This window comes from Mobula birostris, unplaced genomic scaffold (assembly GCF_030028105.1).
Source record: "Mobula birostris isolate sMobBir1 unplaced genomic scaffold, sMobBir1.hap1 scaffold_1152, whole genome shotgun sequence".
NCBI classification, from domain to species: Eukaryota; Metazoa; Chordata; class Chondrichthyes; order Myliobatiformes; family Myliobatidae; genus Mobula; species Mobula birostris.
This window is the reverse complement of record NW_027274193.1, coordinates 52,878-69,168: the sequence shown is the minus strand read 5'-3', so window position 1 is coordinate 69,168 and position 16,291 is coordinate 52,878. Positions and strand designations below refer to the sequence as shown.

The 16,291-nt window shown below is 46.1% G+C and overlaps 1 protein-coding gene across 1 annotated transcript in view; it reads left to right on the top strand.

Moving 5' to 3' along the window:
• The window catches only part of LOC140192309 (uncharacterized), a 36,618-nt gene that overhangs the window by 7,202 nt on the left and 13,125 nt on the right, over positions 1-16,291 (top strand). Inside the window, exons 2-4 of the mRNA XM_072249973.1 lie at positions 1,072-1,145; positions 1,621-1,774; positions 3,077-3,656. Coding sequence (XP_072106074.1) covers positions 1,072-1,145; positions 1,621-1,774; positions 3,077-3,656 — 808 coding nt within the window. The remainder of the gene's footprint in view (positions 1-1,071; positions 1,146-1,620; positions 1,775-3,076; positions 3,657-16,291) is intronic.

Sequence of the window (16,291 nt, the reverse complement as noted above, 5' to 3'; positions counted from 1 at the left end):
CGACAGGCCGGCGGAGGGGGGTCAGAAATTTGGATGGGGTGTCACTGAGACACTAACCTTCATCAGGGACTGTGTCTGGGGAGTCGATGACCAGGGGTCCCTGACAGAATGAGGGGACGACGTAAAGAATGGAGACGGGGAGAGATTGCTTCACCCAGAGGTTTCGGGGGATCCCGAGAACTCTCTTCCCACTGTAGATATTGAGGGCTACGGGGTGAGTGTAGGGACGTGGGCCGGAGGAAGGATATCGGATGTGGCGATGAGGAATGGCAGAGCAGGGATGAGAGGCCGAGTGGCCTTCTGCTTCTGCCCTGTGCACTTCGATTCAAGCGTCGATATCGCACCCTTGTAGCCCAGCACAGAGGGTCCTGTAAGCCCAGCAGAGCGGGTCCCGTAGCCCAGCAGAGCGGGTCCTGTAATCCCAGCAGAGCGGGTCCCGTAAGCCCAGCAGAGCGGGTCCCGTAAGCCCAGCAGAGCGGGTCCCGTAAACCCAGCAGAGCAGGTCTTGTAGCCCAGCAGAGCGGGTCCTGTAATCCCAGCAGAGCGGGTCCCGTAAACCCAGCAGAGCGGGTCTTGTAGCCCAGCACAGCCGATTCTGTAGCCCAGCACAGCGGGTCCCGTAGCCCAGCACAGCAGGTTCTGTAGCCCAGCACAATAGGTTCTGTAGCCCAGCAGAGCGGGTCCCGTAGCCCAGCACAACAGGTCCTGTAGCCCAGCACAGCAGGCCCTGTAGCCCAGCAGAGCGGGTCCTGTAAGCCCAGCAGAGCGGGTCCCGTAGCCCAGCAGAGCGGGTCTTGTAGCCCAGCACAGCAGCTCCTGTAGCCCAGCAGAGCGGGTCCCGTAGCCCAGCACAACAGGTCCTGTAGCCCAGCACAGCGGGTCCTGTAGCCCAGCACAGCGGGTCCCGTAGCCCAGGGGAGCGGGTCAGAGAAGTGATTGCCTCCTGGGATCTTAGAGTGCTTCCTGCCCCACTCGGTGCCTGAGGAGACAGCGTTTACAGACACACGGCTGGGATTCAGCGACTGGTGTGGGAGAAGGATTAATCCCCGAAATTGTGTGCTTTCCCCGCAGTCTCTCCATCGCCATCCGCACCATCGCCAAAATGAAAGTCCTTGCCCTCCTCATGGTGCTGACTCTGGTCCTCGGTGAGTTCGCACTCGTCTTACTCAGGGGAGGGGGTTTCCGGGTTGGGGTTCTTGTGTCATCAACCTCTTTCACCCCTTCAGGCCCTCGCAGCTCCCCGTCTCTGTGACCCCTCTTCGTCGTTCCCTCCTCTCTGACCCCCTCCGGCCCTACACCCCTCCCCATTGCTGTGACCGCCTCCGTCTCTACACCCTTCCCCATCTCTGTGACCATTACACCCCTCCTGGATCTCCCACGCCCAATCACAATAACGCCACCATTTCGCCCTCCCCCTCCTCTCTGACGGTCACTCCTTGCTTTTCAACCGAGCCAAAGCTGTTCCAGCCCGGCGTCTCCCAATGGTTCTGAGAATGGGACGAATGGCGGGAATGAAGATCCTGCGCTGGGCCGGGATGGTCGCGCAGACGCCGGACAGTCTCTCTCGTTCGCTCTCTGTATCTCTCACCGGGTCCATTTTTCCCGCTCCGTCCCTCCTAGGGTCCCAGGGCTACCTGTTCCCGTGGCAGGAGGAACATCGGACCAGGTTCGAGAAGGCTCGGGATGCCTTCTGGGAGTATGTCGCTCGGATGAGCAACATGGCAGAGGAGACATTGGAGACAGTGAAACAATCGGAACTGGGCCGGGACATCAAGTAGGTGACGTGTGCCGAGGGGTCCACGGGGCCACTTCGCCCATCGAACCCGCCCTATCCCTGTAACCCTCTCCGGCCTTTGTAACCCTCTACACCCCTCCCTTCTCTGTAACTCTTACACTCTACTCCGTCTGTGACCCCTACACCCCTCGCCATTTCTGTAACCCCCAACACCTCTCCCCACCTCAGTAACCACCTTTACCTGTGGACTTTAGAGGCTGGTCATGAAGCGTAAGTCACTTGGCATTCAGAATGAGGAAACTGGATTCACGGGAGAAGACAGAGAGTGTGGGAGTGGGGGACCTGATGGAGGTGGTCAACATTATGATGGGGAGAGACTGCAAGAAACTTTTCTCTATGTTAGTGGCAGATAGAATTGAAGGGCACATTAATGTCCAAGTTTATTGCTGTGTGTACGCAGGCACACGTTTTATAATAAATAGTATATTATTATTGTATATATTATTGTAGTGCAAAAAGAGCAAAATACTGAGGCAGTGCTCATGCCTTGCAGGTATCTGGTGGTGAACGGTAGGACTTTGACAGTAAACGGCAGGGCCCGGGGTGTGTTGTAGAGCAGGGAGACACAGATAGATGGGGCGGTGAAGAGGCCGTTTGGCACGCTGGCCTTCATCGGTCAGACTCTGAATACAGGAGTTGGGACGTAGATTGCAGTTGGTGAAGACACCAGTAAGCTCGCGCTTGGAGGACTGTGTGCAGTCTTGGCCAGCCTGCTCCAGGAAAGGTGCCACCAAGCTGGTAAGAGTGCAGAGGAGATTCACAAGGGTGTGGTCGGGTCTAGAGGGAGGGGCTGGGTCATGTGGAGAAAGGTTAGGCAGGTTGGGACTTCTTCCATTGGAGCATAGGACACTGAAGAGTAACTTACTGAGGTGTATAAAATCATGTGGGGTACAGACAGGGTGAATGAATTTACTATTTCGCCAGGGTTAGGTCATTAAGAACTTTTTCACAGAGTATTTTCTTTACGGAATGGACAATATTTGGACAGGACAGGTTAGTTGGATATATGGACCAACACGGTCAAGCGGGGGCTACCTCTAACGGGACCTGGGTCAGCATGCAATGGTCGGGCGGAAGGGTCTGTTTCTGTGCGTTTCGACTCCTCGTGGGTCCAAGCGAGCAACTTGGGTTTTCAATGTGCTGGCCAAGTGCTGGGAGTTGGATCAGACGGGAGGGGTGTCCGATGGTCTAGTGTCGATGCGATGGGATGAGTGGCTTCTCTCACTGTCTCTCTCTCTCTCTCTCTGCACTGTGTGATTCCCTCCCCTCCTCTCTCCCCAGCGAGCGGATAGCCCAAAGCGTCAGCAGCGCTAATCTGTACGCGGCCGAGGTGAGTGAGAAGGTGCGGCCCCTCGCCCAGGAGCTGGTAGAGCAGCTGCGCAATAACGCCGAGACCATGCGGCAGCAGATCGCCCACAACCTAGCCGAGGTGAGCCAGCGCCTATCGCCCTACGCCGAGCAGCTGCAGGAGCAGCTCAGCGCCCGCCTCACCGAGCTTGGCCGCACCATCAAGGAGCGGGCCGACACCGACGCCGAGGCCCTGAGCCGCGAGCTCCGCGAGGCCGTGCATCTCAGCGTGGAGGCCTTCAAGGAGAAAATGGCGCCCTACTCGTCCGAACTCCAGCTCAAGGTTAACCAGGGCATCGAGCAGTTCCAACAGGGCCTCGTCCCCTTCGTGGAGGAGATGCAGGCCAGGATGGTTCAACGTGCACAGGAGCTTCAGGAGAACCTGCGGCCCTATGCCGAAGATGTGATGACCAAGGTCTCCACAAAGGACCAGGACAAAACCAGCCAGCTCTCAACCTACGACGAAGACGTGCAGGAAAAGATTAACACGATCCTGGAGGAGATCCAGCAGGAAATCTGAATTTCCACCTTTCCCACCCTGATACTAAACATTCAGTCATCCCCATCCCTCTCCCCACCTAACCACACCCCAACTCAATGTGAATAAATATCTGTGCAGAACATCCGACTAGTCGTGCTTGTTTGGTATTCAGAGTTTATGGTCAGATACACAGGTCTGTGTACGCACAGGTGCAAAGAAAAACTTAACTTGCAGCGTGGGCACACCGTATCAGATATACAAAATTCATAAGAAAAAAACAGACATAAATTATACACCTGAAAGGACACAATTAGAACAACGTTGTTGTGCTGTGCTCTCAGTGTGGCTGTACCGAGGCAGTGATTAGGGTTGAAGCAAGTAACTGTTCCCGAACCTGGTGGTGTGTTACCTCCTGCCTGATGAGAGCTGAGAGATAATGGCACGGCCCAGCTGATAATGATGGGTGCTCCCTTCTTGACACAGTACCTCCTGTAGATGCTACCGATGGTGGGGAGGGTTCCTGTTCCCATTTTTCAGTAGAGTTGACTGTAGAATCACCACCTAATTGTAAAGACCAGTCTGGGTCACTAATGGACATCGATACTGTAATTCCTCTTTTGTTATCAAGGTGATTGGAGGAACCTATAGGTTTTTCACACAGATTGTGCGTGGGTGCACAGAATGCAATGCCAGGGGTGCTGGTAGAGGCAGATACCAGTACAGGCTCTTAGATGAGTGCATAATTGATAGAAAAATGGAGGCTGTGAGTTAGATTTATTATAACCATAACCATATAACAATTACAACACAGAAACAGGCCATGTCGGCCTCCTAGTTCGTGCCGAACTCTTACTCTCACCTAGTCCCACCGACCTGCACTCAGCCCATAACCCCCCATTCCTTTCCTGTCCATATATCAATCCAATTTGGCTTTAAACAACAACATCGAACCTGCCTCAACCACTTCTGCTGGAAGCTCGTTCCACATATCTACCACTCTCTGAGTAAAGAAGTTCCCCTTCATGTTATCCCTAAACTTTTGCCCTTTAACTCTCAACTCATGTCCTCTTGTTTGAATCTCCCCCATTCTCAATAGAAAAAGCCTATCCACGTCAACTCTATCAATCCCGTTCATAATTTTAAACACCTCCATCAAGTCGCCCCTCAACCTTCTATGCTCCAAAGAATAAAGTCCCAACCTGTTCAACCTTTCTCTGTAACTTAGGAGATGAAACCCAGGCAACATTTTAGTAAATCTCCTCTGTACTCTCTCAATTTTATTGACATCTTTCCTATAATTCGGTGACCAGAAACGATGGAGGAAAGGCAGTGGGCTTTGTCTACATGGCCTTTGACAAAGTCCTACACAGGTGGCTGGTTCAGAACTTTCAGTCACTTGACATTCAGGATGAGGCAGTAAATTGGATTCAACATTCACTTAGCTGGAGAAGACAAACAGTGGTAGTAGATGTCAGACAAGAGAAAATCTGCAGATGCTGGAAATCCAAGCAACACACACACAAAAGTGCTGGAGGAAATCAGCAGGCCAGGCAGCATCTATGTAAAAGAGTACAGTAACGTTTTGGGCCAAGGTCTTCAGGACTGGAAAAAAGGGTAGAGTTTAAAGGTTGGCTCAAAATCAGGGGCTCAATGTGACTCTTCACCCTTCCTATGTGATCCATCCTCAGTTACGGGGTATTTAGGGATGGACGATAAATGCCAGTATTTGCAACCACACAAAGCATCCGTGATCCCGTGGCCGCAAGTGGTGTGGGAATAACTGCTGCACAATGTCCTGTAGATGCTACTGATGCTGGGGAGGGATGTGCCTGTGATGGAAAGGAGGCCACACCTTTCTGCAGCTTCTTCCACTCCTGCACATTCGAACTGCCATACCAGACTGTGATTCATCCGGCCATGTGTACCGAGGTGAGTTTTGATGCCATATGGACAGATCATTCTGTACAAGGGCCTCATCTTGACATCATTTCTGATGCTCGAGCCCAACCAAGGACTTGCAGGTGTTCTGCACACCTTCCTGGCATGTTACCTGTGTGGTCCAGGTACCTGACAGACTATCTACACTTCTCAGTGTCCAGGTAAAGCAGGCAGCATATTGAAAGATCCCTTCGACCCCAGACATTCTCTCTTCACCACCACCAATCAGAAGAAATTTGTGTATAATTTAAGATTTTTTTGTTGTGAATAGTGTGTCTCTGATGCTATGTACCTGTGATACTGACCAGTATGATCGTATCTCTCTCCTTCACACTCTCTTCCACCTGGTCCCAGAAGCAATCCTGTTTTAATGCCCTGACTTCCTGCAGACCAACAGAGTGAGGGCAGACTCAAACCAGGAGGCCTCATATTCCACCAGGGTGGTCTCCAACTTAGTGGTAATTGGTTTATTAATTGTCACATGTACCGAGATACAATGAAAAGCTTCTGTCTGCTTTACATGGTTGCACCAAAGAGAGCATCCTGTTCGATGCTTCATGGTTTGGTGTGGCAAAATGCTCTGCCCAAGCCCGCAGTGAGTTGTGGACAGCCTCACCTCCATAGACTCTGTCTACACTTCCCGCTGCCTCGGTAAAGCCATCAGCATAATCAAAGACCCCCACCCACCCTGGTCATGCTTTCTTCTCTCCTCTCCCACGCAGCAGAAGACACAAAAGCCTGAAAGCACCAGCTTGTACCCCACTGTTGTCAGGCTCCTGAATGGACCTCATACAAAAGCCTTCAAACCTTGGGAGGGCCGTGTGAAGGGTCACCAGATGTATTCCTGGGATGGGGGCAAGAGCAGAGGGTGGGACCCTTTCGGAATCTCCCAAGCCCTCTGGTGTTTGGGAGAATGAGAGAGTCACCAAGACACAAACCCTTGACAGGGGTGGGGTGGTGGCTGGATAGACTTGGCTCAGGGTCCAGGCGTCCCGGTCTCAAAATGAGGAGACGGCCCTTCAGAATGGAGATGGAGAGAGATTCCTTCACCCAGTGGGTCAGGAGGATCCCAGGAATTCTATACCCCTTCCCCCCCCCCATGGTCTCCAAGTCTCTGAGAGAGGCTTCCAGAGATCAAGGGAATAGAGAGGTATGGGGTGAGTGTAGAGAGGGAGGAGATCAGACATGGTGATGGGGAATGGGAGAGCAGAGTCAAGGGGCCGAATGCCCTGCCCTGGTTCATTTTCTGAAGAATCTGGCAAGAATTCATTCGGAATTTGAGGGAGTTTTGCAATGGATGTTCCAAGGGCTGTCTGTTACATAGATACCTGAGTGTCTGATCTTATTTGCTCTTTGGACTCATTCCTACAGTCAATAAACCTAGGAGAGTTAATCACAGAGTTTGCACAGCAAGGAAATAGAGTTTTCAGCCTATCGTTCCCCTGCACCAATCTCATTGTGCAACACATGGTCCGTTCCCTCCTCTGCCTCAGCCACTCCAGTGCCTGTCCAGTGTGGTGAGTGTCCACTCCTCACCACCTCAGATGGTGTGTTCTCCACCACAACTCCCTCCCACCAGGGGGAAAATGCCCCTCAGATCCACACTAAACCTCGGGTTGAGAACCACCTCTCTCCACCCTTATCTCGTCCTGTCATAATGTTGTTCACCTGCATGAGACTCTCCCACCCCACAGCGCAGACCCCTCACTCGAGGGAGCCTCATCACTCCACCCCGGGCAAAATCCCAGGGAATCTCCTCTGCACCCTCTTCAGTGCAAAATCAACTCCTCCCCGTGGTGTGGTGACTTGAACTGCACACAATACCCCAACTGTGGTCTCACCACTGTTGAGTAAAATTTTACCTTAATGCCCTCTCCTTCTGACCATGATCCCTGCCAACCAAGGTCCCATCTAAGCTAGCTCCATTTGCCTGCATTTTGCCCATATTCCTCTTAATGTTTCCTGTCCAAGTTTCTGTCCAACCTTGCAATTATACCTGAGGCCACCCTCAGTCTCCTTCACTCCAGGGAAAACAGTCCCAGTCTGTCCAGCTTCTCCTTATAACTCAACCCCTCCATTCCCAGTAACATCCTCTCCTTATAACTCAAACCCTCCAGTCACAGTAACATCCTCTCCTTAAACCTCCAGTCCCAGTAACATCCTCTGCTTATAACTCAAACCCTCCAGTCCCAGTAACATCCTCTCCTTATAACTCCAACCCTCCAGTCCCAGTAACATCCTCTCCTTATAATTCAAACCCTCCAGTCCCAGTAACATCTTCTCTTTATAACTCAAACCCTCCAGTCCCAGTAACATCCTCTCCTTATAACTCAAACCCTCCAGTCCCAGTAACATCCTCTCCTTGTAACTCAAACCCTCCATTCCCAGTAACATCTTCTCCTTATAACTCAATCCCTCCAGTCCCAGTAACATCCTCGTGAATCTTTCCTGCACCCTCTCCAGCTATAGCTGGGTGACCAGAAGTGCACACAAGTGGAGTTCTAGTGTTGTGTCAAGTACAGTCTCACCCACATCTTGAACATGATGTTCCAAATCGTGTACTCAGTGCCATGACTGATGATGTTCCTTCTTCACCACAATGAACATTTATGTTGCCTCCTTCCGGGAACCCTGTACCTGTATCCCTGGGTCCTTCTGTTTTGCAAGCTCACTTAAGGTAACAGCACCTTTATGAGGCAGAGATCATAAAATGATACAATTCACCCTGCAAGTGTGAGACAGAGAAGCTAACGTCGAATTACAGTGGAGAAAAGGGAATCACAGAGGCAGGAGAGAGGAGCTGGCCAAAGTGGATTGGAAAGGGGCACTAGCAGGGTTGATAGCAGAACAGCAATGGCAGGAAGTTTCTGGGGAAATTTAGAACTGCAAGGCAGATATATCTCAAAGCTGAAGAAATAGGGAGCATGATGCAACTGTGGCTGACAAGGGAAGTGAAAGAGAACATAAAAGCAAAATAGAGGACATATAATAGAGAAAAAAATAATGGGAATTTAGAGGATTGGGAAGCTTTTAAAAACTAACAGAAGTAAATAAAAAGCAATAAGGAATCAGGCAACAGTGAACATCAGACCACTGGAAAATGTTGCTGGAAATGTAGGAATGAGGGACAAGGAAACTGCGAGCGAACTGAATGAGAATTATGCATCAGTCTTCACTGTGGCAGACATGAGTGTCGGGGGCAGAAGTGAGTGTGGGTGCTATTACTAAGGAGAAGGTGCTTGGGGAACTGGAAGTTTGGAAGGTAGATGAGTCACTTGGACCAGATGGACTGTGCTCCAAGATTCTGAAAGAGGAAAAGGAAAGAGCATTGCAGAAGCATTAGTAATAATCTTTCATTAATCACTAGAATTTGGAAAGGGTCCAGAGGACTGGAAAATTGCAAATGCTGCTTCACTCTTTTTAAGAAGGACGGGAGGCAGAAGACAGGAAATTTCAGGCCATCAGCCTGACTTTCAGTGGTTGAGACGATATGGGAGTTCATAATTAAGGATAAGACATATGATAAAAGATGCCACAGTGAGCAAATCAGCTGTTATTCTTTGAGGAAATAACAGGCAGAATGGAGAAACAATGGATGTTGTTTACTGGGACTTTCAGAGGGATTTTGACAAGGTACTGGACATGAGGCTGCTTAACAAGCTAACAGCCGATGGATTTACAGGAAAGACAGCAGCATGGGCTGGAGTTTGGCTGATTGGCAGGAGACAAAGAGTAGCAATAAAGGGGGTCTTTTCTGGTTAGCTGCCAGTGACTTGTAATGTTCTGCAGGGCTGGAGTTGGAACCATTTCTTTTTATATGATTTGTCAATGACCTGGATGATGGAATTGATGAGTTTGTGACCAGGTTAGTGGATGATACAAAGATAGGTGGAGCAGCAGGTAGTGTTGAGGAAGGAGGGAGTCTGCCGAAAGATTTAGACTGATTAGGAGAAAGGGCAAAGATATGGCAGATAGAACACACTGTTCGGAAGTGTATGGACATACACTTTGCTAGAAGGAATGAAGCTGCAGGCTATTTTCTAAAGGATGAGAGAATTCAGAAATCAGAGGCACAAAGGGAGACTTACGTTAACCCTTTCATTCCTGAGATCATTTTCATGACCCTCCTCTACACCCTTCCCGATGCCAGTTCATCCTTTCTTAGATAAGTGCCCCAAAACCACTCACAATATTCCAAATGTGGTCTCACCAGTGCCTTTTAAAGACTTAAAAGTACATCTTTGCTTTTATATACTAGTGCTTCTGAAGTGAATCCTAACATTGCATTTGCCACCTTACTTCCCACTTATTCTGTAAGCTAATCCTAAGGGAATCCTTCAGTATGAGGAGCATTTCATGGGCCTGTAGTCGACCCTAGGCAAGGGGGATCTCATTGAAACCTATCAAACATTGAAAGGCCTAGATAAAGAGGGGCTGGAGAGCATGTTCCCAATAATGGGGAAGTCTAGGGCCAGAGGGCACCCCCTTCTCTGCAGCTGTTTCAAGCAAAATTCAATTATACCGGTGTCTAAGAAGAACGTGGTAACCTGCCTATCGTCCAGTACCATTTGCTCGAGAGATATGTCCTGCTGGTGCACTGCAAAATCAATGCACTTGGAGTTGGAGCTGGAGCAGACAATTTGGAGAGGAGAAGGAGTTCTAATGCCTGTCCAGCCGGCACGGGAGCAAAGGTGGATTGCACTGAGTGCCAAGCCCATTTGGAGATGCAGCAAGATCCAGGTCCGAAGCAAACTGCAGGGCAGCATGTTCTAGGCCCGGAGTGATTTCGCTGCAACAAGGCCCAGGTACTAATGAGAGGCACAATACGCTGCTTGGACAATCGAAGTGCCGGCCCACATAGACTGGAAGGGCAGGGTATTGAGACTCAGGCGAGGTTGGATTGGTTCTGCGTGCCAAACTGATTTGGAGAGGTTGAGAATGACAGCGTAATCTAGGCCCGGAGCTGGGGTGGGTGGGTGGGTGGGGAGGGTGTGGGAGGTGGTGGAGGTCCTAGTGCGAGGTTCAGACAATTTAAATGCCGGCCCAGATAGCCTGGAGGCTCCTCTCGCCATGACTCTAAGGCCGTGAGACTGGCCCTCTGACTGCTGTGCTTCGTGTCCGCGAGCATTTGCACTGACTTGCCCCGCTAATATGATCAACTGAATACCGAGGCATTGGGCCTACACCGGGCTGCCCAAGGAATTTAGATCTCACAACTCAATCGGTTTGGAATGCTGTGGTAGTAGCTGGCTTCTCTTTGTATGATTTGTTTCGTTTTCATCTCTCTTTCTCTGTGGGCACTGTGGAGGGGTGGTCAGTCTTATTTTTTAAAATTGGGTTCTTTCAGGTTTCTTGATTTTCTGTAAGCAAACAAATCACAAGGTTGTATAATTTATACATTCTTTGATAATAACTGCTCTTTGAACTTTGAACATACATCCACAGTGATGAAGCGTTTTGAGAGGTTGGCAATGAAACATATCAAGTTCTGCCCGAGGAGCAGCTTGGTCCGCTCCAACTTACCTAACGGCACAACGGATCCACGACAGGTGCTCTTCACTCAAACCTGGAACATCTGGACAGCAAAGACACACACATCAGGATGCTCCTTATCCACTACAGCTCAGCTTGCTTTATCGTCATCCCCTCAAAGCTAAACACTGCTCTGCTGCCTTTACACTTATGGCTGTGAGACCAAGCACAGCTCCAATGCCATATGTGAGTTTGCTGAAGACACCGTTGTCGTATGTTGAATCAAAGGTGGTGACAAATCAGCATACAGGAGGAAGTTTGGAAATCTGGCTGAGTGATGCCATAACAACAACCTTTCACTCAATGTTAGCAAAACCAAGGAGCTGATTATTGACTTCAGGAGGAGGAACCCAGGGGTCTGTGTGACAGTCCTCATCAGAGGATCAGAGGTGGAGAGGGTCAGCAGCTTTAAAGTCCTCAGTGTTATTATTCTGAAGGAACTGTCCTGGGCCCGGCGCCTAAGTGTAATTACAAAGAAAACACAACAGCGCCTCTACTTCCTTTGGAGTCTGCAAACACCAGCTTGGCCATCACCACCCAAATTTGTTTGGTCTTTCATTGATTCCATTATGGCTGTTATTCTAGTGATAGAGTCATAGAAAAGTACAGCACAGAAACAGACCCTTCAGCCCATCTAGTCTGTGCTGAGCCATTGAAACTGCCTACTCCATCGAACTGCACCAGGACGATAACCCTCCATACGCCTACCATCCATGTAAAAGACTCATAGCACATAGAAGAGTACAGCACTCGAACAGACCCTTCAGCCCACAATGTTGTGCCAGCCTAGCTAAAAAGCAAATCGAAAATACCCAAAAACTAACCACTCCTACCTACACAATGTCCATATCCCTCAATCTTCTTCAAATTCATGTGTCTATATAAATGTCTCTTAAAAACCTCCAATCCATTCTTTCTTCTAAGTTGTCTAGAATATTCAAGGAAGCAATCAGTAGGTAAATTACCACAATCGTTTTACGAAGCCTCTATTTCCTTAATTCTTAAAAAGAATAAAGATCCTACTGATTGTGCATCATACAGACCGATATCTCTTCTGAATGTAGACTCTAAAATTTTTTCAAAAATTCTGGCAACTAGATTGGAGAAGGTGTTACCTCAAATTATATCTATGGATCAAACCGGATTTATTAAAAATCGCTATTCATCCTTTAATATTAGGAGGTTAATGAATATTGTTTATACCCCCTCATTTACTACCCCGGAATGTATTATCTCTTTAGATGCTGAGAAAGCCTTTGACAGAGTTGAATGGCCTTATTTATTTAATGTTCTTGAGAAATTTAATTTTAACTTGACATTTATATCTTGGATTAAGTTGTTATATTACTCCCCGGTAGCCTCGGTTTGTACAAATAATTATAGATCTCCTTCTTTTCATCTTTTTCGTGGTACTAGGCAAGGATGTCCTCTTAGTCCTTTACTATTCAATATCGCCCTTGAACCTTTAGCAATTCCTATCCGTGACTCGCCAAATATTGTTGGTATTACCCGTGGAAATAAAATACATAAATTATCATTATATGCAGATGATTTGTTGTTATACATCTCTAACCCGGAGAAGTCAATTCCTGCTATCCTGGATCTGTTAGCTCAATTTAGTAACTTCTCTGGTTACAAATTGAATCTTAATAAGAGTGAATTATTCCCTTTAAATAAGCATGTACCTACTTATGGACGTTTACCATTTAAATTGGTTACTGATTCATTTATATATTTAGGGATAACAATTACGAAAAAATATAAAGATTTATTTAAAGCTAATTTTTTACCTTTAATTGATCAGATTAAACTTTTATTTACCAAATGGTTGCCAATCTCTTTGTCTTTGATTGGTCGGATTAATGCTATTAAGATGATCATTTTGCCCAAATTTTTGTATATATTCCAATCGGTTCCAATTTTCATCCCAAAATCTTTTTTTGATAACGTAGATTCAAAAATTTCCTCATATATTTGGCAGAATAAAAATCCTAGGTTAGGTAAAAGGTATCTACAGAAATCTAAAAAGGGGCGAATTTTAGATTTTATTACTGGGCAATTAATATTCGATATTTAAAATTTTGGTTACGAGATTTGGACGTATCTTTAAACCCTCATTGGGTAAATCTTGAATCTAATTCATTACAAGGGTTTTCCTTGGGTTCGGTTTTAGGAACTTCACTTCCTTTTATTTCTTTTAAATCATATAAACAAATGAATAATCCAATAGTTAAGCATACTTTACGTATATGGTTTCAATTCCGAAGATTTTTTGGGTTTAATCAATTTATTCTAGCAAGTCCCATTATATCAAATTTTCTTTTTCAACCTTCCACGATAGATCAAGCTTACTTTGATTGGAAAACCAAAGGTATAATATCTTTTCGCGATTTATTTTTGGATAATTGTTTTATGTCTTTTGATCAACTCTCTAATAAATATAACTTACCCAGATCTCACTTTTTTAGATATTTACAGATTGGAAACTTTTTAATTACTGTTTCCCCTAATTTTCCACACCCATATCCAACGGACATTTTGGAAAAAATCTTAGATTTAAATCTCTCTCAGAAAAGTGTAGTAGCAATTATATATAATATAATTATGAATTTATGTCCTGATGCTCCTAATAAAATTAAAGCTGACTGGGAAAGAGAACTTGAGATTAATATACCGACTGAAAAATGGGACAAAATTCTTCAGGTGGTGAATTCATCCTCTGTATATGCTAAGCATAGGTTGATACAGTTTAAAGTAGTGCACAGGGCTCATATGTCCAAAGATAAACTATCTCGTTATTACTCTTATATTAATCCAATATGTGACAGATGTCATTCCGAGATAGCTTCTTTAACCCACATGTTTTGGTCATGTCCCTTGTTGGAGAAATATTGGAAAGATATTTTTGATATTATTTCAATGGTCCTAAACATAGACTTACAACCTCATCCAATTACTGCTATCTTTGGACTACCAATGATAGACTTAAATAATTTAACCTCTTCATCACGAAGGATGATTGCATTTCTTACTTTAATGGCTAGAAGGTCCATTTTGTTCAATTGGAAAGAGATCAACCCTCCTAATGTATTTCATTGGTTTTCACAAACTATGGTGTGTTTGAATTTGGAGAAAATTAGAAGTGCAGTTTATAACCCTTCCATTAGATTTGAAAAAACTTGGAGGCCATTCATTCAGCATTTTCACTTGATGTAATTTGATCATTTCCAAACTTGTTTTATCTCTCTGTACTGTTGTTGGAGGGGAATGGAGTCGTCGACACTGAGGTTTTCTTCTTTTCCATTTTTAAGTTGTTAGTTTTGCCCAAGTCTTTTAGTTTAGTTGATTAATTCTGTTTTTCTTTGGGGATGGGGTTTGTTTTTGGTTTTGTTTTTTTTTCTTTTTCATGATTTTTTTTTCAGTTTTTTTTTGATTTGTATTATCCGTTGTCAGTTCTACATGATTGGGAGCTTTGTTAACTTACACTATTTGATTTTACAATTACTTTTCCTAAGTGTAACAATATTTCTCCTACTATTTGTATTATTACTATGTTTTGTTTCTATACTTCGAAATTAATAAAAAGATTGAAAAAGAAAGAAAGAAAACCTCCAATCTATTTGCCTCTACCACCATATGAGGCAACGTATTCCAGGCATCCACCACACTCTGAGTAAAAAACTTATTCCCTCTCACCTTCAATGCATCACTCTAGTGTTAGTCATTTCTACCCTGGGAAACAGATTCTCTCTGTCTACTTTATCTATGCCTCTCATCATGTTATAAACCTCTGTCAGATCTCCCCTCATCGTCTACCACTCCAGAGAAAACAACCCAAGTTTATGCAGTCTCTCATGATAGCACATGCCCTCAAAACCAGGCAGCATCCTGGTAAACCTCTTCTGTACCCTCTCCGAAGCTTCTTCATCCTTCCTATAATGGGGTGACCAGAACTGTACACAATACTCCAGATGTGGTCTAATCACAGTTTTATAAAGTTGCAACATAACCTCATTGCCTTGACTAATAAAAACAAGCATTCCATAAACCTTCTTAACCACCGTATTGACCTGTGAAGCCACTTTCGAGGAGCAATGAAACTGGATCCCAAGATCCGTCTGCTCAGCAACACTGTTAAGGATAAACTGTCTGTTTACAATTGTACTAGCAAGGTGCAACACCTCAGATTTATCTGGGTTAAACTCCTTTTGCCATTTTTCCGTCCACATCTGAAACTGATCTATATCGCACTGTATTCTTTGCCTGTCTTCTACACTGTCCATAGTTCCACCAATCTTGGTATCATCCACAAACTTACTAACCCATCCATCTCCATTTTCATCCAGGTCATTTATATACATCACAAACAGCAGAGGTCCCAGCACAGATCCCTGTGGAACACCACTAATTACAGACTTCCAGGTCAAAAAAATCCCTTCCACCACTACCATCTGTCTTCTATGCCCAAACCAGTTCTGAATCCAAACAGCCAATTCACTGCAGACTACTGCAGCTTAATCTTCTGGATTAGCTTCCTCTGAGGGACTTTGTCAAATGCCTTACTAAAATCCATGTAGACAATATCCACTGCCCTAACATCATCAATATCTCTCATCATCTTGATCTTGTGAAAAATCTCAATCAAGTTGGTAAGATGTGACCTGTCCCACACAAAGCCATACTGGTTGCCCCTAATTAGGGCATGGGTTTCCAAATGTTCATATACCCTCTCCCTTAGAATCTTCTACAGCAATTTCCCTACAACTGATGTGACCCTCACTGGTCTATAGTTCCCAGGATTTTCTTAAATAAGGTACAACATTAGCCACTCACCAGTCAACCAGGACATCGCCAGAAGATACCAGTCATGGCCCCAACAGTCTTGTTTCTTGCCTCCTTTGGTAACTTGAGGTAAATTCTATCGGGTCCTGGGGATGTATCTATCTTAATATTCAATAGGAATACCAACACTTCCTACTCCTTGTTTTCTAAACACCCTCATATATTCATGCACTCAACACTGATCTCCTGGTCCTCCATGTCCTTTTCCTTGGTAGATAATAAAGCAAAGTACTCATTAAGTACCTCACTCACATTCTCTGCATCCAGGCATATGTTCCCCCCTTTATCCTTGAGTGGTGTTACCCAGTTATCCTCTTGCTCTTGATGTATGTATAGAATGCCTTGGGATTCACCTT